Here is a 22605-nt window from a genome sequence, read left to right as displayed (position 1 = left end):
GACAGAGGAGCCTGGTAGGCTGCAGTCCATGGGGTTGCAAAGAGTCAGACATGACTGAGCGACTTCACTTTCACTTTTCACTTTCATGCATTGGAGAAGGAAATGGCAACCCACTCCAGTGTTCTTGCCTGGAGAATCCCAGGGACGGGGGAGCTTGGTGGGCTGCAGTCTATAGGGTCGCACAGAGTCGGAACGACTGAAACAACTTAGCAGCAGCAGCAGCAGCATGCAATGAGGATTGGTACTTGGAAAGCACTTTGACTTGATACTTCTGAAGCTATTTAAGCTGTTTTTTTCCCAAAGATTTTCTAATTGGAACTAAATGAAAAAGTGAAGAATGGAGGCTAATTACCTGTAGGTTCTAAGTGTATTGCCTGCTGAATAGTTATGTAAGTAACAACTTTACTTTATCTGATATGACAAAAGTCAGATTGTCATGAATTTAGTGTATTGTAGGTGCCATGGATGGAGGAGCCTGGTGGGCTGCAGTCCATGGGGTCGCTAAGAGTCGGACACGACTGAGCGACTTCACTTTCACTTTCCACTTTCATACATTGGAGAAGGAAATGGCAATCTACTCCAGTGTTCTTGCCTGGAGAATCCCAGGGACGGGGGAGCCTGGTGGGCTGCCGTCTATGGGGTCGCACAGAGTCGGACACGACTGAAGTGACTTAGCAGCAGCAGCAGGTTGTAAAAAGGTTTAGAGTTTAAGAGGTTTTCTCTCTTTTGCTTACATAGGCAGGTAAAAAAATTCTATAGTTTTTTTCCTGATATTCAACTTTCATCCCTTGGGCAGGATACTCATAATCAGGGAAAATATGACAGGTTCTCTTATCATAAAGGAAGTGACACATTTATGCTTTAATATCCTATTTTTAGGGGTAAACCACCCTCTTTGTACTCCATTTCTGACTTCTTGGGTAGCCTTACTTTTCTTGTGTTCTTTGTGAATCACTGCCTCCCCTCAACAAAACCAATGAGTTATAGTATATTTGGAAAACTTTCAAACTTGATACGAAATGACTGAGTCTATGCATACTTTGCCAGCTCTTCTGCATCATTCCACTACCTTAGGATCTAATCATTAAACCATTCTACTGCAATTTAGGAAGAAAATTTGGTTTCAGATGTCATTTGTTATATTTATTTCATGATTGTGTCATACTTCAAGGGTGAGGAATTTTAGTTTTTCTTTAACATTTTACCCCAGTATCTATATTTTAAAAACATATTGCCAGCAATTACATATGAAGTGGTTTTGAAAAATGAGATCTAGTGTTTACGATAAGATAAAGTTGTAATTTACATCAGGAGACAAGAAGTAGAAAAATACTGATCTTATATTTAGTCTAAAGAAAAATTTCCCCAATGCCATGACTCACTAACATTTTATAATTAACAGTGTTTTAAAAAAAAACTATTGTTTTTGAAGATTATTTTAATAATGTTGCCTATTCTCAATTCTTTCTTTTCCAGCTGAGCCACAAGGGAAGCCATTCTCAATTATGGAGTTCCCTGGTGGCTCAGAAGGTAAAGAATCTGCCCACTGCCTGCACTGTGGGAGTCCTGGCTTTGATCCCTGGGTCAGGAAGATCCCCTGGAGAAGAAAATGGCTACCTACTCCAGTGTTCTTGCCTGGAGAATTCCATGGGCAGAGGAGCCCGGTGGGCTACTGTCCACGGGGTAGCAAAGAGTAGGACACAACTGAGCGAATGAGCACATCAAATGACTGAAGTAAAGTGAGGAGGAGGAACTAATAATGTGTCAGGTGATGTATTTTATATTTAAATGTTTCAGGCTGGAATAATAAGCTGAAACAAATAGATGGAACTTAATAGTGAGCAAATGAACTGAACTGAACTGAATAGTGATGAATGTCAAGGTTTGCATTTGAGTTTGACAGTGTATAAAAAGAGGGAAATGACCTGGAAGTAGCAGATGACCACAATTGTAGGTGTACCAATAGCGTGTCCATCTGCTAAAATAGAAAGTTGTTTTTAAATGTGTACTCTATTAGGGGAGGTTTGGTATCCAGTTCAAACAAATTACAGTTTCTTGATTAGACCATACCGAAAGCCTCTGGAGTCTCTAAAATTGCCTATGTCCAGAGGTGAGCTGCCAGATAGCTGTAGAGGAGAGATTAGATTAGGTAGCTATTGTCCCAGAATAAACAACTGAAGGACCCAGAGAGGTCAGCATAGAAGAGATAAGTTGTAGGACATCTATGTGGTTTTGAAATGTCCTTAGAAATGTGAAACGACTATTCAATGGAAGAGGAATTAGACTTACTCTGGTTTAACTCAGACATTGGAACTAGGACCAAAGGGGATGGTAATGAGAGGTAGGGGAGACTTCTCTTTTATGAGAGACATCCCCAATGAATAGAAGATTTTAACAACAGCCTTTTAAAGTGATTCTTCTCCATAAGGTATCTTCAATCAGATAGGTATAAAAATGGATCTAATAAGCAGAAGCTTTAGGTAGGAGCTTGTAATAAATTATCTTTAAAATTCTATTCTAATCTGAGATTCTGTGATTCAGTTGTTTTGATGAAATTATTGGATTTATTCCTAATATGGAGAGCTAAGCACTGGGCAAGTAAGAATAAGCTACATTTTGTCACCAAGTTCTTAAGTAAGGAAGGGGTGCAAGCAGCTGGTCTGTAAATCCATTCACTTCCTTGGAAGAAAGGGAGGGAGAGAAAGAAGGCAAGTGACCCAGGTCTAATCTCCTGTCAACTGGAACTTTAACTCTGAAATGACCTTAGCCTATTCCTGGCTAAGGATTCGCTGTAGTAAAGAGAAGCCAGGCTCTGTGAGGCCTGCCTCCTTGGAGAATGTTGTATAGGCTCTACAATATTTTTAGAGGCATAAGATAAGGACATTTTATAAGATAGACTCCTATTGCTGTGTGAAGAACTTTGTAAACCTCACCTTGTAGAGCCTTCACTTCTTTGGGCCAGAACTGCTTGTTCAACACAGGAAGGACCTGGCTTGCCAACTGCCCTTCATATCCCAAACCTCTCTCTGCTTCCTCTGCATTAATCTGATAGTCTCTCTGCTTGTAGCAACTAGTAAAGCTTAACTCTAGGTAAGATCACTCTTTCCCATGAGCCTGATTTGGCAACCTAGTCCAGTGTGTTACCTCAAACCATCAACTCTGCCTTGTAAGTAAATCATCAAAAACTTTAAATGATTAAAGTGAAGCAAACAGTAATTGAATACATGGTAGAATTTGTTCCCAAATCTCATTTCTATATTGATGGTGCTTTAAAAGGGTTTTCTTAGATCATGGAAATGACCTTAGATTCTGAGTCAGTTCAAATAGCCTAGAAAAAGTACCTCCTAATTGCTACAGTAGAACATAGTCAGTTTTATACAAAGCCCAGTTGGGATGCCCATAAATGACCTCACACCAATTATACTGCCCTAGTGGTGGGAAAATGTGTCCATCCCACTCCACACCATTGATAGTAGCATAATATTTAGCATCATACTAGCTGTAATAGGTGCATAATAATTTTATTTATCTTTCTCCCTCACCTTCTGAATTCCTGACCCTAGCAGTTCTTGGCTATTGGAAAATTAAATTTCTCGTGATAAGAAAATCCAGATTTTCATAATCACTGGCTGAAAGAAGAATTTTCTTTAAGCTCTAGAAGGGATCAGACAAATCTTATTTTGTTTTCTCTCACAGAGTCATGCAGAGTCCATGGCCAGTATGAATTCTATTATAGACAAAGCGCCTTACAGGTAGATGCCAGAAGTAGAAATACCATATTGACCTATATAGCAAAGAGAGTTTACTCAGTTGTGAGTTTGCTATAATTTATTACAGTAAAGTATCAAAATGTGTAGTTTATTAGATCTGAATTAAATCTGTCCTCTTAATAGCATCTATCTGACTTATATTTTAGTAGGTTTTGTTGATGGGGTAAGGATAAGGTAACAAGGAATTATACGTAACCTGAACCTTATTTAATGGCTTCCTCTGCCTGTGGAAGCCTCTACCACACGTGATGCTCACTCTCATGGGTGGATTGTATTAAACAGATGAAGAGTCATTGATGTACAGGATTAGAAAATATGGAAGCCAGGCTACTGAAGCATAGCTCACTGGCTCACAATGGTTTTGAACTAAGGAGTTGAGGGGTAAGGAATAAGAATAAGAATATCCAGGGTAGATAGCTACCTAATTAAATACCACAAGTTGCAAGATTTAAATATATGAAACTATTTTTAAACATTCAAAGGACTTCCCTGGACCTTATCAACCTTGTATTTTTCTTTTCACAGAATTGTTGTAGGACCTTTAGGCAAAAAAATAATTTGATGCAATTTACATATTTAGAAAGATGAAGCTGGAGGTGATACGTAGGGGGAGAAAAGTTTTGTGTGGAAGGATCTCTTTGAGGAGGTTATTGGAGTAATGTAGATGATAGATTATGAAGAACTTAACTTTGGTGGTTTTATTAATGAGCAAATTCAGTTTAGTTCAGTTGCTCAGTTGCGTCTGACTCTGCAACTCCATGGACTGCAGCACGCCAGGCTTCCCTGTCCATCACCAACTCCTGGAGCTTGCTCAAACTCATGTCCATTGAGTCAGTGATGCCATCCAGCCATCTCATCCTCTGTCGTCCCCTTCTCCTCCTGCCTTCAATCTTTCCCAGAATCAGGGTCTTTTCAAATGAGTCAGTTCTTCACATCAGGTGGCTAAAGTATTGGAGTTTCAGCTTCAGCATCAGTCCTTCCAATGAATATTCAGGACTGATTTCCTTTAGGATTGACTGTTTTGATCTCCTTGCAGTCCAAGGGACTCTCAAGAGTCTTCTCCAACACTGCAGTTCAAAAACATCAATTTTTCGGCACTCAGCTTTCTTTACAGTCCAACTCTCACATCCATACATGACTATTGGAAGAACCATAGCTTTGACTAGGCAGAACTTTGTCGACAAAGTAATGTCTCTGCTTTTTAATATGCTGTCTAGGTTTGTCATAGCTTTTCTTCCAAGGAGCAAGTGTCTTTTAATTTCATGGCTGCAGTCACTACCTGCAATGATTTTGGAGCCCCCAAAAATAAAGTCTCTCGCTGTTTCCTTTGTTTCCCCATCTGTTTGCCGTGAGGAGATGGGATTGGATGCCATGATCTTGGTTTTCTGAATGTCGAGTTTTAAGTCAACTTTTTCACTCTTCTCTTTCACTTTCATCAAGAGGCTGTTTAGTTTTTTGCTTTCTGCAAAGGGTGGTATCATCTACAAATCTGAGGTTATTGATATTTCTCCTGGCAATCTAGATTCCAGCTTGTACTTCATCCAGCCCAGCATTTCACGTGATGTGCTCTGCATATAAGTTAAATAAGCAGGAAGAAATATCCATAATAATAAATAAGCAGGAAGAAATAATGAGGAAGAAACTAATCTAAAAGCAACATTGTAGTCAGTAGATCATGGTGACTAATTTAGATTTCAGAGAAAGAAGGGAAACAAGAGGGCAAAGTGACCCAGGGCACTAGAGGGGGAGACCCTAAAGGAAATGGGAGAACCAGTTTGGGCAGAAATGTGTTTGTATATTTCAGGTTTGTGGTGATACATGGTTATTCCAGGGGAAAAGGGCTCATATGCCATTAGAAATAAGAAGTGTCCTGTCGGTGCAGGGTAATCACAGTCAGGGACCCAAAGAAAGTCAGTCCTCTAAAAGAGGCAGAGGAGAACTTCAGAAGTGCAGAAAGAGAACCACAAAAGAATACATTTGGTAAACAGTGGTTAAGGCAACACTATAATTTAAAAAGCTATGATAAGAAATGTTGGTGCAGAGCTATTTGAAAAAATTAATTTGTTCGCTCATTTTTATTTGAGGATTAGGAAATATTGACAAGCAAAAAGAGAAGCTAATGCTCAATCTCACAACCCAGAGATAACTATTTATATTTGCTTAATCACCATTTACATGTAGGAATATATCCTATCTGTGTATATGAATAATTAAAAAATACTCTTCTGTATATGAATATATATTACAAAAATAGGATCAAACCCCAAAATTTAAAATTTGTTTTACATATTGAAGCATTGCATACAACAAAATAAGGTAATCTGTCAGAAAGCAAGGAACCTATCAAAGACTAATAGGGTTTTCTCAGGACACCGGAACTAACACAATGGCTATGCCATTGGTTAAAAATGTGACAATTTGATCATCAGTTAGAATACTGACTTAGGCCAGTGAAACCCATTGACTCACAAGTTTTTAATTATATTAAAAAAAATGAAGGGAGGAAGAAAGCTGGGTGGTCCTTGCGTGAGGTCTCATGTGGGTGCTGTTAGGTAGCAGTTGAGACTGAATAATCTAAAGGCTTGACTGGATTGAAAGGGGCTTATTCAAGTAGCTGGTAGTTCATGCTAGTTCCCTGCTGGAACATCAGCAGGCTCTTTGCCTCAAGCTCCTGTATGTGGCCCCTCCATGTGTCTTGAGCGTCTCACAGCCTGGCTATTGTGTTCCAAGAGGGAGCATTTTAAGAGCAAATATTCTAACAGACCCAGGAGGAAGCTGCATGGCTCTTTGAGACCTAGCTGCCAAAGACCAGAACTTCATTTCCTCTGCGTTCCGGTGGTCAAATGAGTCACTGAGGCAGCCCAGATTCAAGGGGAGGAAAGTAAGACCCAAGCACATGATCTGAGGAACACTGTGCACATGCAGGAAGGGACAGAATTGATGGTGATCACTTAGGTGACTGTAAGCCACGTCTTAATTGGTCAGTGTTAGATACCATGTGTTATCTTCTTGCTATGGTGGGTAAGAATTTAACTCTCTCACCTCTATCTCCTTTCCCTTCTTTCTTCCCATGTAGTTAAAGTAATTTGAGTTCCTCTCACAGTTTCTTTGAAAACTTTATAAACATTTTTATTTTGGGTTTGTAGCACCTCTTGATCCTTTAAGGTGAAGATGTTTATGCTTCTGTCCTTCCAGTTTCTGTCATTTGTATGTGAACTTTTGTATCACTAAGATTTAACAATATTTGCCTTATATTCTATAATCATATTGCATTTCAGTTGATTCTACACAGAGAAAATGAAGTGTTTCTTATAACTGTATTAAAATAGTTCCCTGAACAGCTAGGATTATTTTTCCTATCTAATTTTTGCTTAGACTATTTGCCTTTTTTTTTTCCTTGTAACATATGCCTTTATCATATATTTGAATTGTCCCATCTCTTCAGTCAAATTCCCCAGATACCTGCCCCTAGAGCTCTCCATTCTCCTGCCCTCTAGGTGTGCTTGTTAATGTCCCAGGCTTCCTGCCATTACTCTTCTGGTTTGAGGCCACTGCTTCTTTACCCCATATCTGTCTTGGTTTATTCACTCATGCTATAGTATATCCTCAAATATTTTCCAAGAAAGGGGGTAAAGGAGGTATACTCTTGAAATCTTCAGCAAGTTCTGAAAATGTTTTTATTTTCAGGCCATCTAGTTGCATCATTATCTCTGTGGATGGCATATAGATAAACAATCGTATTTAATCAGTTTTCTATCTTTATGTGTTTTTTAAGTTTTACTATTGTATATAACTTGCATAAACATTCTTATGTCTTCATATTTGTGCCTATACATAGTTATTTCAAAGGTTGGTTTTGTGGGGTTCCTGGGCAAATAGTATTTACATTTTTAAGGATAGTGACCTGTTCTACTAAAATTCTCTTTAGAAAGGTTACCCAGTGTCCTCCAAAGATGTATATGTGTATGTGATTGAATTGGTTAACATGTAGGGAGTGTTATGTGTAAATGGTTCTTTTCATCAAGAGATTGGTTGGTTTTGTTGTTGCATCTGTTTGTTTTTGTCTTGTGAATGCTGGCAGTACATAGGGCTAAGGAACTCTGAGGAGGATAGGCCAGAATTTTTTGTGCAGAGTGGAACTGATACCTATGAAGAAGACAGACAGGTACTTGGACAGTCATTAAATATTTGAAGGGTTATAATATGAAAAGAGGGGCTTCCCTAGTGGCTCAGGCGGTAAAGAATCTGCCTGCATTGCAGGAGACCCATGCTCAATCCCTGGTTTGAGAAGATCCCCTGGAGAACAGAATGGCAACCCATTCCAGTATTCTTGCCTGGAGAATTCCATGGACAGAGGAGCTGGGTGAGCCGTAGTCTGTGGGTTTGCAAAAGAGTTGAACGCAACTGAGTGACTAACACTTTCACTTTCATGTGAAAAAGTGATTTTGGATAGCCAGAATCTGGAATAGGACTAGTGGGTAGATGTCAAAGAGGATACAGATTAGTTCTGGAACTTTTGGAAAGCAGCTTTAGAAGATGCTACTCCTCTTAACACAGAGTTTTCCATGCTAAGGGGTAAACTGTAAGAACTTTTGTAGAAGGGATTTAAGAAATCTGTGGGTAACTGAAATAGGCAATCTTTAGAGGCCATCTCAATCTCACCACATTTTGATGGTCATAAGCATAAACTTGTCATGAAGAAGTAAGTTCAGCTTGGATGCAGTATAGTTGTGCGAAGTGAGGTATAAAGTTGATACAACCTACTGGGCAAGTAAAACAGGTGAGTCTTCCCTTAGAGGTACTTATTTTCTTTTCCAGCATGAATATTTTTTCTGCAGCAATTAGAAAGTAACATTAACTACTTTTTGAGGAGTGATTATTGATATATAGTAAAATAGCAGTAGTGAACCTACATTTTTGTCCTAATTGTGATGATGATCTGTCTTTCCTATCATCTGTTCATTGTCATCATCTCAGGCATGGCCTTTAGTCTTGTGTAGTCATCCAGGGATCAATGACTAGAGTTGAAGGCTTGTACCTAGGCAGGAAAGAATACATCCTTTCAGAACTTGTTCAAACTTAATCTTCTTAATAGCTGTGGTAAGAAAAAGTACCTGGTTCTATTTCACTTTTAACCTTAAAAAAAGTGCCTTTTTGCAGTGCTTTTCTGTTTTAGTATTTTTCCTGTTTGCCATTAGTATGCATTGTGTCTTAGTCTCATATCAGCTCTGTCATAAGGATGGTATTCTGCTTGTTTTACACATGGAGAAACTGAGGTTTTGGTCTTCTTTGCCCAAGGTCACCCGGGAGAGCTACAGTTCAAATCTTGGTTTTCAGACCACAGGCCCATAATCATTCATTAACTATCCTTGCCTCCTTAAACTTAACTGCTTAATAATCATCATGAATTGCCCAAAGAGGATAATGTTTTGCAGACTTTCTAAGCAGTCAGTTAGCCTGTAAGTCTTCATGGAAATTCTATCATGAGTATTAGGATAAAGAGGTCATGGCATCCAGAGACCTCTCATCTGTCAGTTAACTGTAACTCTGTCATTCTGTTTTATAAAGTGATGAAGATCATGGTGGTGGCAGTGACAGCCATACACTCCTAACAACAGCTCTGGTACAAAGTATTCCTCATATTTCAAAGAGATCTGGAAATGGGGTTAGGGAAGTTCATCAGTAGACAAGAGGTGATGGGATGATGAGGGACTCTGCTTGTGTGCTCATTGAGAACCTGCTTCTAGCTCTTTTCCTTCTGATTGGTAGCTATTCCATAGGTCTCAAGTTCCCCTACCTCTTTTAGTTGCCTGCCCACTTTACCTGTCTTGCCTTCACTAACCTGAATGTATCAAGGTTTGGAGATTAATCATCTATCTTTTTTTGCTCGTAGCAAGTTTATGATAACCTCTAATGCTGCTCTACCGATCTCTTTAAAGAAATTGAAATTGAGATATTTTTCTGTTTTCATTTTCGGGCGGAATACTAATGTTCTCATCAGGGTGCAGTGACCCGCTCAGAAATAGGTCCGAAGGACTCTTTTAGGATTTTGATTTTGGAGGTGATTCTCCTTTACACTGGTTAGCAGGCGAGGCTCAACTCAGGAAACAAAGCCAGGCGCTGCACTAAGCTTTATAGATAGAACAGTAAATGAGAAACAGGGGATGTAGGTATTTGCAGGAGGCTAAGTACAATAACAGACAGGAAGGGGTCAGAAGAAACTTTTCTAGTGGAATGTATCAGGTCCACCTAGATAATAGTTGCAGGTTTTGATGAGGGCTTTTGTAAATCTTCCCTAATTATGATTTCAGAGAAGTAGGGAGCTAGTTTCCTTAGGACTTCAATCTCTAGGTAGGACAGTAGCTCTTTAACACTAGTGTATATGGGAATCAACTAGAGGACCTGTTAAAACTAGATAATTGGTGTCACCCCCAGGGCTACTGATTCAGTAGGTCTGGGATGGGGTCCAAGAATAAAATATGCAAATTTAGCAAGTTCCTGGGAAATGCTAATGCTGCTAGTCTGGGAACCACATTTTGAGAATCTTTGGCTTACAACTAACTGATTCTCTTTAGAAAGAGGTAAGAGAAGTTAAGAGAAAGGTCAGGATGTTATGCCCATTTTTTTCAAAGAAAATCTAGAGGAAATTTTTCGAAATGTGAAAAATTTGTATTTTGGCCATATTTAGATAAAAACAATGTACCAAAAATACTATTTTTACTAGTAACTTTTAATACTTAAAGAATATCATAAAGTCAGGTTTAACCTGATATTTGATATTTGATTAATAGGTATTTTTAATTCTGTTCCAAATCGAAAGGAGTTGGAAGAAGTAATCTTTTAAACTCTCAAAAAAGTCTTAGACATAGTATATGTCATGAACGTATTTTTTGTTTTTAAAAAGTTAACTAGAGAGTAATTCATAGAATTCTCTTTTAAGGTTTAAGATTAAGGGTATTGCTACTATTATCATTTCAGTATTTTACATGACTATGAGGTGTCTTTTAAATATTTTTGAAGTTGCATAAAATTCAAATTAAACAAAAATAAATTTTAGAATTGGATCTCATCTTTGGAAAAAATGTTTATTTGAAAGACACAGTGAGTAATTAAGCAAGGATTTTGACTGACCGTAGGAGCGCATTAACTCACAGTACAGCAGTATGGACTATCATATTCTCTAAACATTGGATACACTTTTCTAGAATAGCATAGACTTAAAAAAACTAATCAAAGAAGAAGAAAATCATTAAGAATAATGGATTGAATGAGGAGCTGCCTTTAACTGAGGAGGGAAAGACAATGTTATGAATGAGAGAATTTATCTTTAAGAAAAGTAGGAAATGTTTATTATATATCTGAATCTATTATAATGAAAGATTATACGAGTAAAAATATTTCCAAGATTTTTACATCTGGTTCAAGTAACAATCTTACTAAAATAACTTTTTTCATTTCATTTTCTGTCCTCTGTGGCCCCAGTCATATTGTTTGTAGCTTTATACTATTTGCAAGGCTTTTCTCCCTTAACCTATTCACTACAGAATTCAACTATGGAAGGAGAGAAAAGAAGAGCATTTCAACTTCAGAATTTTATTTGAATGGTTTGTCATTGAATACAATTTCTTATTTTTCTGACCTTTTCTTAATTTAACTATTCTGACCACTTCTTTTGAAAAAACTCACCTAAACTTGAAACAAATCACTCAAACTAAAAATAAGCCCACAAACTATCCAGGAACCTGGAATATGAGTGAAATTTTTTCTCCTTTTCTCTTTAAAGTGCTTTTTTTTTTTTTTCCTGCTGGATGACTTAAGAGAGGCAAGATGCTTGTTCTTTATTCATTTCCACATCTCCTAGCTGGGAATGTGATTCCTATTACATATTAAAATGAAAACATTCACCTGCCATTTGGAATTCATTATAATAAAATTCATAATAAAATAAAGTTAGGAGTGGCCTGCCTATGTCCATCCTGGTTTTACCATTTTACCATCAAAAATCCTACATCTCATGAAACCCCTCCCTGTGATGCAAAAAAATCATGGCAACCATGATTTGCAGTTCTCAATAATGGTTCATTTGTTGTCACATCACTCTGAATGATGCAACTTAAGTGTGTTGTAATCATGAACCATAACAGTCATCCTTGACTTTGCCCATTGGATTAATGCTGTATTTTTTTGAAACAGTGTTAGCTTAATTTATTAGCACTGTACATATTGTGACCGTTTTTTCTAAGAGTAGATAATGAAAATGACAACAGTTATGATACCACCAAACTGCCACAAGCATGACCAAGAAAGAAGGTTATAGTAGTTTTTATATATGGAAATATACATAGTATATATTATTGTGTATAGTGATATGTTATCATAGATGGATAGAAAAACAATTAGGAAGTTGGATAACCAAGGCAGAACATACTGCACAATATGCATAAAAGAATTTTGAGTTGAATTGTGTCCCCTGCCCCACCCTCACCTCAAATGTATATGTTGAAATCCTAATCCCCAGTACTTCAGAATATGACCTAATTTGGAAATAGGGTCATTACAGAGATAATTAGTTAAGTGAAAATCAGGCAAACTTGAGTAGTATTGGTCCTTAATCCAATATGATTGGTGTCCTCATGAAAAGGGGATTTGGTCACCAACATGCACACAAGGAAAACGTCATATGAAGATTGGAGCTGAGCTGCCAGAAACCAAGGAATGGTTAGAATCTAGGAGAAAGGTCTAAAATAACTTCTTCCCTAAAACATTCAGAAGGAGCATGGCCCTGTTGATCCTTGGTCTTGGACTTCTGGCCTCTAGAACTGTAAGATAATACATTTTTGTTGTTTAAGGCATTCAGTTTGCAGTACTTAGCTATGGCAGCCCTAGCCACCAACACAGGCCTGCTGGAGAAGAGGATGTAAAAGCACCTGAAGAGACCAAATCTCGCAGGTCTGGAATAATACAGGCAGATACATCTTGATCTGTGCTTTTCTCGTCTTGCAAAAAGACACCAATGCTCAAATGAAAATAGCAGGCATTGACTTAGCTTGGATACTCCACATGAATGTACACATTTTATCCCCTTGATTGCTCTGTGAAACTGAGTAAAGCTGGATTTCCTGATTCAGAAGGTGCAACTAAAATATTCTGTAGGTGAAAGAAGGGGGAAATTTTGGTAACAGATGTGATGGCTTCTTATATAGAGCTGATTTGTCAGATCTTACCAATGATCATTCTTTCTGCAGTATATCAAATGATTTATTGAATCACAGCAACAAAAAGGTGTCCCCCTCCATCTTTGGTATTTTGATTTGAAAAATGGATTTTCAAACTGAATTTTTGATTTCTGTGAAGATTATAAAGAAACCACATAAAACATGAAAATTGTTGATATATAAAAACAAGTTAGATTTTGCTCATCTATCTACATTTTATAGCAGACAGTACTATTGTCAACTTTGGCAAATTTCATTCAGTCTATAAACTTCTTACCAAGGAAAGTGAAAAGATATTTCCTGCTAGATGTCTTCTACATCTTGTATACAATCCTGTTAGAGGAACGTGATTTGCTTACCTGTGACACTGAAGCTTTCATAATGAAAGTTCTTGTTCATCTTTCATTTACTCAAAACCTGAAGAAACACTTAATGAGATATTTGACTTTATGGAGATGGAAGGAGATAACCTTTGTGGACAAGAGCCTACAAGTAGCTATGACTGCTGCCAGCAAATGTTGGCCTGCTCTGCAAGCATATGTTTAGAGTGTGAGGCAAGAGGAATGTCCTTTAGTTTGGAAATAGATTGAGGATGAGAATGCATAAAAATGTTGCAGTGAAACGGATATTTATGTACTGGTTCTCCAAAATGATGATAGTTGAAGAGGCCATAAGGAGCTAGAAAATGGTGAACTATCAGTCCCTGCATCGTTTGATGTTATGTGCAGATTGTGAAATTGCATACAACGAAATGAGAAAACTTATGGAGTGAAATACTGGCTCAGGTTTTTGGAAATAAGACTGCCTCAGAACTCAAAAATGTTACCAGAGAAGAGTAGCTTCATTAAATAGAATTTTTTTATACTAAGACTATAACTTACTGGAATTCATTGAGTATGCTCTAGGGTATCTTAAAATGATATGTGTTTTAGACATTTTAGAAATAGATGGCATATATGATGAATTTATGCATACAAATGATCTTGCAAACTGCTGGTCTACCAGAACAAGCCTGTAGCTACAAAGTGAATGGATATTGTTAGAGAGCTGGAAACTGAATTCTTATAACTCTAAAAGCCTGCTATTGCTAATAAGTAAATTTTTATGTATTTTATGCTTAAACAACTTTATTGAGAAAATATTTAGCTTGAGATCATCATATTTGACTGATACCAGTAATGTGGACCTCTAAGAGCACAGTTAGAAGTCAAAGTAAATTTTGTATTTAACTGTAGTTGTTTTAATCCTGCAAAAGATAAGGATATCCTAAAGGCTGCAGACATTTCAGAAAGGTACTATTGGAAAAGGAGATAAAGAGTGAAAATATCCTACTATGTCATGGATAAAAAGATATAATTTTTTTTATTAAATATGGGTAACAACTGTTTAGTCCTATTGTATTTGCATTCTTCTTTTAAAAAGTCTTATGCTTCTGAAAACATTATATAATCTACTAAATTTCAATATCAAAGAGAAACAAAAGATCAGAAACATTATAAAAATATATTTTTCCACAATTTGATTTGTTTGATTAGCCCCACTATTAATTACTAGTTACTGATATTAACTAGTTCTATTATTTAAATAAAAGCATTTACTGTAACAGAAAAGTAAATAGTGCAGAATAATATAGAATCTCAAATTCACACATATTTCTGTGTTAACGTAACAACACATGTGGATAGTTATTTCCCATGGATTGTCATGTGTTTTTGAACTGCTGTGGCTGTGTCCAGTCGCCTCTAAAATGTTGACGATCATCTTCCCCATTACCCTCCACATGCACAGACTCATCTTGGCTATTGTCTTCATCTCTCTGTTGTCCTTTCTTCTTCCTCATAACCCATTTCAGTTTCACTAAGGACAGCGAGTTTGAGATGATGAAAAATTTTAGTTTTAGATTTATCTTGGAAAAAGTAATTCTTGCAACCCAGCTCTCAATGTATAACCCCTAAAATAACTTACATAGAGAAGAACTGAGACTCTTCAAATAAAAAGTCCCATTCATTATCATTTTCTAAAATATTGCTTTATATTGTTCCCATTTGGAAGGCAGTGTGCTATAAACAGTGGGAAAAATGTTTCTGAAGTTGTATATCTCATGTTTTGAGGGCATGCATGCTAAGTCATTTCAGTCGTGTCTGACTCTTTTGCAAGCCTATGGACTCCAGCCTCCCAGGTTCCTCTGTCCATGGGATTCTCCAGGCAAGAATAATGGAGTGGGTTGCCATGCCCTCCTCCAGGGCATCTTCCCAACTTTGAAATAAACCCATGTCCCTTATGTCTCCTGCATTGACAGGCAGGTTCTTTACCACTAGCACCATCTGGGAACATTTTGAGGGCAGGTGGAACTATTTCTTTTGGTGTATAATCATAATTCTGATTTAATTGGAAGTGCTATAATGATTCCATTAACCTAGTAACACTTTTAAAATTACATAACATTTTTGGAATGTATACTTTTGGTTTTATTTCTAATGGTTATTAACAGTATTATACTTTTCTTGTTATTAAATTAGTGAAATGTACTAAGCATTATGTTTCTAAATTCAGAAAGGTCCCCAAAGTATGTGTTTTAGCTATAGGATCTTCTGATTGACAAATATATTTTTCAGGTCAAATATGATAGATAAGGTTTAACATGTGTTGTTACATTTGGCAAGTGTGTGTCTGCTCATAGGCTTTTATTGTTATTTAGGAAGTGAAGCACACTCTGGAAATTTTTAAGGTGTGTCTAATGGATATAAAACTACATTCCTATTAGATATTTAATTCCTATAAAATTACTCAACTTTTGAAATTCACACTACCATGATCATTATTTCTATGGTAATTTTAGAACGCTGTTACTCATGGCTATTTGCAGAATTCATTAGTTCAGCATGAGACTACTGCTTGAAATCTGTCTGAGTGAACATTATGTACGTAAATGAACATAAGTGTGCAATATGTTGTCTTTAAAAAATACTGTAGAATTCTAATGACATTTCTAAGTTTTCATAAAGAAGATCACTTTAGCAGACTTGGTTTGTGTTTATATTGATCATTGTTTTATGCCAAGAAGCTGTTGAATGTCTCTTCAATGATTGGAGATTTTGATAAGAATGTTAACCCTGACATGATGTTTTATATTTATCACCCAGAATGATGGTGTGCTGGTGTATGTTGGGAATTTCCGCCTGCTTGCAGAACTTTCCAGCCCTTTTGTGAATCAGCGGTAGGTTACTGATATCATTAATTATTTTATACTTGGGTTGTTTAGTTTAGGGAAATGTTTTCCTCAAGATCCTAGCTATAAAAATGAGAATATGTGATATGAATTATCACCATTGTACAAATGAGGAAATTGAGCCTTGGAAAGGTGAAGGAAACTAAGCCAAGATTGGTGGTGACCCTGGCTCTTGAACCCAGCTCCCTTTGTGGTATAACAATACTTTGTTTTACTGGATTTATCTTGGGTCCAGTTAATATCCCTGATACCAACTTCCTCCTGTTCCCAAATTTTGATACCAACATTATGTTGTCCCTCTTTTAAAAGAATCTTTTAATTTTAGATTTACAGAAAAGTCACAAAAATTACACAAAAACTCCCACATACCCTTCACCTAGTTTCCCCTTTTGTTAATATCTTACATTATTATCTTACATGGAACATTTGTCAAAACTAAGCCAGCATTGACTCATTATTACTAAGTAAACTCCAGACTGTTGGATTCCCCGAGTTTTTCTATTAGTGTCTTCCTTTTGTTCTGTGATTCAATCCAGGCTGCCACGTTGCATTTAGTTGTCAGTCTTCCTCCCTGATCTACCCTGGTCTGTAACAGATTCTTAGTCTTTCCTTGTTTTTCATGACCTTAACATTGTTAAAGGATACTCTCCAGTTATTTTGTAGAATCCTGCAGTCTAGATTTACCTGTTTTTCTCATGACTAGGCAAAGTTTATAGGTTTTTGAAAGGAGTCCTATAGAGGCGAAGTGCCCTTCTTGTCACTTAAAAGCTGGCTTAAAACTAGCTGGCTTAAAACTCAGCATTTAAAAAATGAAGATCATGGCATCCAGTCCCATCACTTCATAGCAAATAGATGGGAAAACAATGGAAACAGTGACAGACTTTATTTTGGGGGACTCCAAAATCACTGCAGATGGTGACTGTAGCCATGAAATTAAAAGACACTTACTCCTTGGAAGAAAAGGTATGACAAACCTTGACAGCATATTAAAAAGCAGAGACATTACTTTGCCAACAAAGGTCCATCTAGTCAAGGCTATGGTTTTTCCAGTAGTCATGTGTGGATGTAACAGTTGGACTATAAAGAAATCTGCATGCCGAAGAATTGATGCTTTTGAACTGTAGTGTTGGAGAAGACTCTTGAAAGTCCTTTGGACTGCAAGGTGATCCAACCAGTCCATCCTAAAGGAGATCAGTCCTTAATACTCATTGGAAGGACTGATGCTGAAGCTGAAATGCCGATACTTTAGCTACCTGATGCGAAGAACCGACTCATTTGAAAAGACCCTGATGCTGGGAAAGATTGAGGGCAGGAGAAGGGGATGACAGGATGAGATGGTTGGATGGCATCACTGACTCGATGGACATGAGTTTGAGCAAGCTTGGAGAGTTGGTGATGGACAGGGAAGCCTGGCGTGCTGCAGTCCATGGGGCTGCAAGGAGTCAGACACGACTGAGTGACTGAACTGAACTGCCCTTGTCACATATCAGGAGCTGTATGATATCCATGTGACATCACTGGGGGTGTGAATGTCCACCGTGTGGTTGAGGTGGTGTTTGACAAGTTTCTCTGCTGTGAAGTTTTTCCTTTTCCTTATTCTCTTCTTTGAAAGCAAGGCACGAAGTATGTAACCCATTCTGGGGAGAAATTAAGCTCCACCTCCTGGAGGGAGGTAGTTGTCTCCCTACCTCTCATTTTGACAATGGCTTTATTATTATCATTTCTTACCATTATCTTGTCATTTAACAGGGTCTGCTGTAATTTTTTCTGTGTGATGTTTAGCTGCTCCTTTCATTCCATACGCATGGTCCTAGTTTAGGGCCTTTAGGATCTCGTGGGTGATTGATAGCGGTCTAACTGACTTCCTGACTCTCCATTCACCCACTCTCCAGTCCTTTCCTCATAGTGCCTCCAAGTCATCTTTCTCTTGTCCCACTTTCAGTGCCTTACTTTCTTACTAAATGCTGTGTCTTCTTTAGAGTCTTCTCTGAACTTTTGAAGCTCTCTGTGATGTGCTCCATGTCTCCAGCCTAATTTCTTACCACTCATTAGAGTTAGTTTTATACCTTTAAACTGTCTCATGCACCTGTGGATTTTTCTCACATTTCCTCCTTTATTCATATCCTCCATTTTCCCTCCGTCTTTGAAAAATTTGCCTATCTTTCAAGTTTTAGGTCAAAGTCCCAAACCCAGGGAAAGCTCCCACGATTACATGTAGCTTTTTGTATCTTAGTGCAGAGATACCTCAGAGAATTGAGAGTCAAATCAGACTCATGTGCATTAGGGAGCTTACCCTGTATCAAGCCTTACTAATAATCCCAAGAATACAAGTAATCATGAGACACTGGCAAAGCATGATGATGTTCAGGACCATCAGCAAGCCTCCCTAAGTTTTTTTTTGCATTGGGCACGTTCTGGAATGAGGTTACCTATGAGGTCTCTAAGTGATATGTATGGTTCATATTGCTGACATAAAGTAGCTGTCTTGGTTATGAAATATCTCCATTTAATATTCAAATAGTTACATAGATTATGTAACCTTCCCCAGGGAGGTCAGACCCCATATATCTGTACACTCTAGGTTCATTTATTATAAGCAACTGTAGACTACATGTATCCTAAAAGCATTCCAAGCATGAAGACTCTTCTGCTGCAAATACCATCATTATGCTTACCAAGCAGTTAGCCTCATCACTTGTTTTTTTTGCCAAAGGTGGGAACGATGGTCCTTCCACACCCAAACAGAAGAAATTAGATTACATATCTGTTGCTTAAACTTTTCTTTCCCAGATAATTATGTACTATCTTATTTTGTTTGTCAGTGTTTCGTATGTTTTAATTTTTATTTCTTCAAGAAGACACTAAGTTCTTTAGCCTTGGCCATTTGAAAATTTTAAAATAAGAGTTCTTCTGAATTTTTAAAGACTCTGATGATGTGAAAGTATAGAGAGCAAAGAACATGTTCTTTGAAGGCAGGAGACCTGGATTCAAATCCAAGCTGCCCCGCTTCCCACTGTATGTGAGTGGAAAATTGTCTCATCTTTCTGGGCCTCTGTTGTTTTTGTTTTTGTTTTTGCTTTTTACCTATAAAACGGGGATAATGATCCCTATCGGCCTTACAGTTTATTGTGAAGATTCTTTGTGGTTGTATGTTTGGTTGTATATTTACTTACATGTGTAAAGCACCTGACCTAGTGCTTTTCATTCACTACATGTGCAACAAGTGCTAAATGTAGTGTAGATTCAATATGCTGAAATCTAGTCAACACTGGAAGTGCGTAGTTTATGTTTGCCTTCTCTACTTGGTTGTATCTTTTTTGTTCTTTAATGCATTAAAACTAGGCTTCCTCTTCTGTCATTTTGCTAGAATGATTTCCTTAGAGGTACCAATGACTTGCATGTGCGAAATCCAGTGAACACTGTTTGGTGCCTGTCTCATTGCATCTCCCTGTGGACTTGATACTGTTGGCCATCTCCTTCTAATGCCACAGCTCCCCTTCTCTTTCATGACACCGCACTGGTTCTTGCAGTGCTCTGGCCATCCTGTCTCAGTCTTTTATATAATAGTTCCTTAAATGCCGGTGTTCCTCTGGGCCCACTGACCTTCTTCGTGCTTTCCCCTGAGTGAATTGTGCTTTCAAGGTTTCAGCTATTACCCATTTGCTCAGTGTGGCGTAATGAACTATGTCAGAATTTTAGAATCATAGAAACTCAAGTTGCAATTTAACCTTGCCACTTACTTGCTCTGACCTTGGCCAAGTTATGTAACGTTCCTGTACTGCAGTTGCTTTATCTATAAAAAAGCATATTTAATATTGCTTACTTCTTTTCATTGTAGTCAAGTGTTTTCTTCTCCCAGGTGGCACATCAGAATCCACACGTCTGAAATAGAATACAACACATTTCCCTCTGTGTTCTCTTACATGCTCCTGTTCAGCTTGTGACCTGGCCATTCTCTCCGTTATCTCTGCTCAGCATGTGGGAATCCTCTTTGACTGTTTCTCCCTCACCTGTATTTGGTACATCCCAGGCCCTGCCACATCACCTCCTAAATGGTTCTTGCCTTGGCCACCTCCTCTCCATCTCTGCTGTCAGTGCCCTAGCTCATCATCTCTTGTCTGGGCTCCTAAACTAGCTGGTATACCTGTACTGTCCAGTAGAGGAGCCACAAGCCACACATGTGACTATTTATATTTAATTAAAATGAAATGAAATTAAAAATTCAGTTCTTTAGCGTGACTTGTAAGATTTCCAGTGCGTCATAGCCCTGTGTGTCTACAGAAATGAGTAGAACATCTGTGGACCATTTCATTACTGCAGAAAGTTCCTTTGAACAGTGCTCTTTTAGACTGGAGTCGGCAAACTAAGACTTGAAGGCCAAACCTGCTGCCTGTTTCTACAAATAAAGCTTTACTGGGGCCCAGCCTAGTGTGTTTGTTTACCATGGCTGCTTTCCCATGACAGCGGCCAAGTTGATTAGTTGTAACAGATATGGTATGGCTTCCAGAGCCCCTTGCTTTGTGTTCACTCTCTGGCTTTTTAGGGAAGAAGTTTACTGATTTCTGCTCTAGGCAGTCTGCCTGTCTCTAGTCCTGTTCCCCTTTCCTTCTCTGCTGTATTATTACCTTCCACGGTGATCTCCACACAAAAATGAGCACGTACCGCCCCCCGGTTAGATCCTCTGAGTGATTCCTCTGCTTCCAGGATAAACTCTGAGCTCTGTAATGTGACATAGAAAGCTCTGCAGGTAGAGCTGTCTTCTTTCTTTATGCCGTATTCCCCTCAAATTCTTCTTTTGCCCCACTGTCCCTATGCTGGAAAGGTCTCCTGGATCCTTGCTCTTTCTTTACAAGTCAGCCCAAGAGTTGTTGTACTGAGCACAACAAGAAACCCCATGTCTTCCAGGCTGGGTTGTGTGTCCCTTACTTGTGTGGCACAATAGCAACACACAGTTATAGCATTATGATTAATTATTGTAAAGTAAACTTTTTCTTTTTACTTATCTCTGTGTTTTGTTAGGTCAACAGCCAAACTTTGTTGAATTTTGCATCGTCCAGTGTCCTCCTGTTGTCTGGTACTTAGTAGCCATTTAATTGCTTTTTGAATTAATGGTTCCCAAGAGGTGATCAGTTTAGCTTTAGCAATATCTGTATCTTGACAGTGATTCGGATTTGAGATTTTAAAGCAGGAGGAACTTATCTTTGACACTTAAAGGAACTTTAATGTTTTTGTTTGAAACTCTTTTTGAGAAATCATAATATTAGAGATAATATAACTTATTCTTTAATTTTATAGTAGAAAGCTATGCTCTACCTTTATTTAAAATCTTTGAGTCTTGAAGAAATTAAGAACTGAGAAATGGGATTGGAATATGAGCTAGAAGTGGTATAGTGGAGCAGCAAGGAGATTATAATGAAATTTTCCATAGTTTTTTTCTTTGGTTTGTGATATTTTTGTTCTCTTCATTCCTCCTGAACTTAAAATATCTCTGGGACCCTGTAGGTTTCCCAGAGCTCACACTTGTGACTCTCAACTCCTAAAATTCACCAAACCAGTACCTTGTTGGTGGATAGATTCTTGGTTCCCATCCTCTTTTTTCCTTTCTTTCTCTATCTGAAAGTAGCTCTGGCTCATCTTTCCAAATGTGAATTATACCCACTAATATCTTGTTTTTACACTGAGTGTGCTTAGTACCACACAGTGCACAATTCATTCCTAGGAAACTTGAAAAGTCCATGTGCATTTAGAAGAACAGAGGGAGGAGGAAGTGCTAAATGGTCAAAGATAGATTTTTCTATATGGAGTTGGGGAGGGTTACAAGCACAGACAGTCTATCATCTTTTCTCCTATACCCATCTGAGTAATAGCTGTGGCTGGTGGGGAAAGACAGTGTGTTCCCACTCTCCTTCCTTCCCACAAGCATATCTTCTTGCTTCCTCCTGTTCCTCTCCCTCTCAACATCAATACATATATTCAAAAACTGTTAGCCTATATATGTTGGAATGAAGGAGTGTTCTACTTAGGTAAAAAGAGGTACATTCCAAAAACATAAGGGGTTCTTCTGACGTAAGGAAGAGAAAAACAATTATATAAATATTATTTTATCCTAAAAATTAATACATGAGTTCTTTCCTGTGAAAGAGACTGGCTTAAAGATCAGGCACCAGTCACATGGAGAAACTGGCTGAAGGTAAATGCGATGATTGTACAGTAAAGCCAAAGCACATGTTCTTAAAGTCCAGATTTGTAGATAATCACCTTTCCAGACAACCAAAAATTTGGAAAATGTGTAAAGTGCTGGAGAATAGGAAACAGTCTAGGCTAAATACAATCTAGGAGTTATGAGATCAAAGAGAAAAGGCTAGAAATATAGGGTTACAGGAGACCAGTT

At 37.9% G+C, this 22605-nt stretch overlaps 1 protein-coding gene across 4 annotated transcripts in view; it reads left to right on the top strand.

Moving 5' to 3' along the window:
• LOC113889586 (transmembrane protein 56-like) overlaps positions 1 to 22605 on the top strand; it is a 70275-nt gene that overhangs the window by 34426 nt on the left and 13244 nt on the right. For all 4 annotated transcript variants that reach the window (XM_027536441.1, XM_027536439.1, XM_027536440.1 and 1 more), the window contains exon 6: positions 16129 to 16202. In XM_027536441.1, coding sequence (XP_027392242.1) covers positions 16129 to 16202 — 74 coding nt within the window. The remainder of the gene's footprint in view (positions 1 to 16128; positions 16203 to 22605) is intronic.

The sequence above is a fragment of the Bos indicus x Bos taurus genome, chromosome 3 (genome assembly GCF_003369695.1).
Source record: "Bos indicus x Bos taurus breed Angus x Brahman F1 hybrid chromosome 3, Bos_hybrid_MaternalHap_v2.0, whole genome shotgun sequence".
Lineage (NCBI taxonomy): Eukaryota > Metazoa > Chordata > Mammalia > Artiodactyla > Bovidae > Bos > Bos indicus x Bos taurus.
This window is presented reverse-complemented; position numbering and strand designations above follow the sequence as displayed.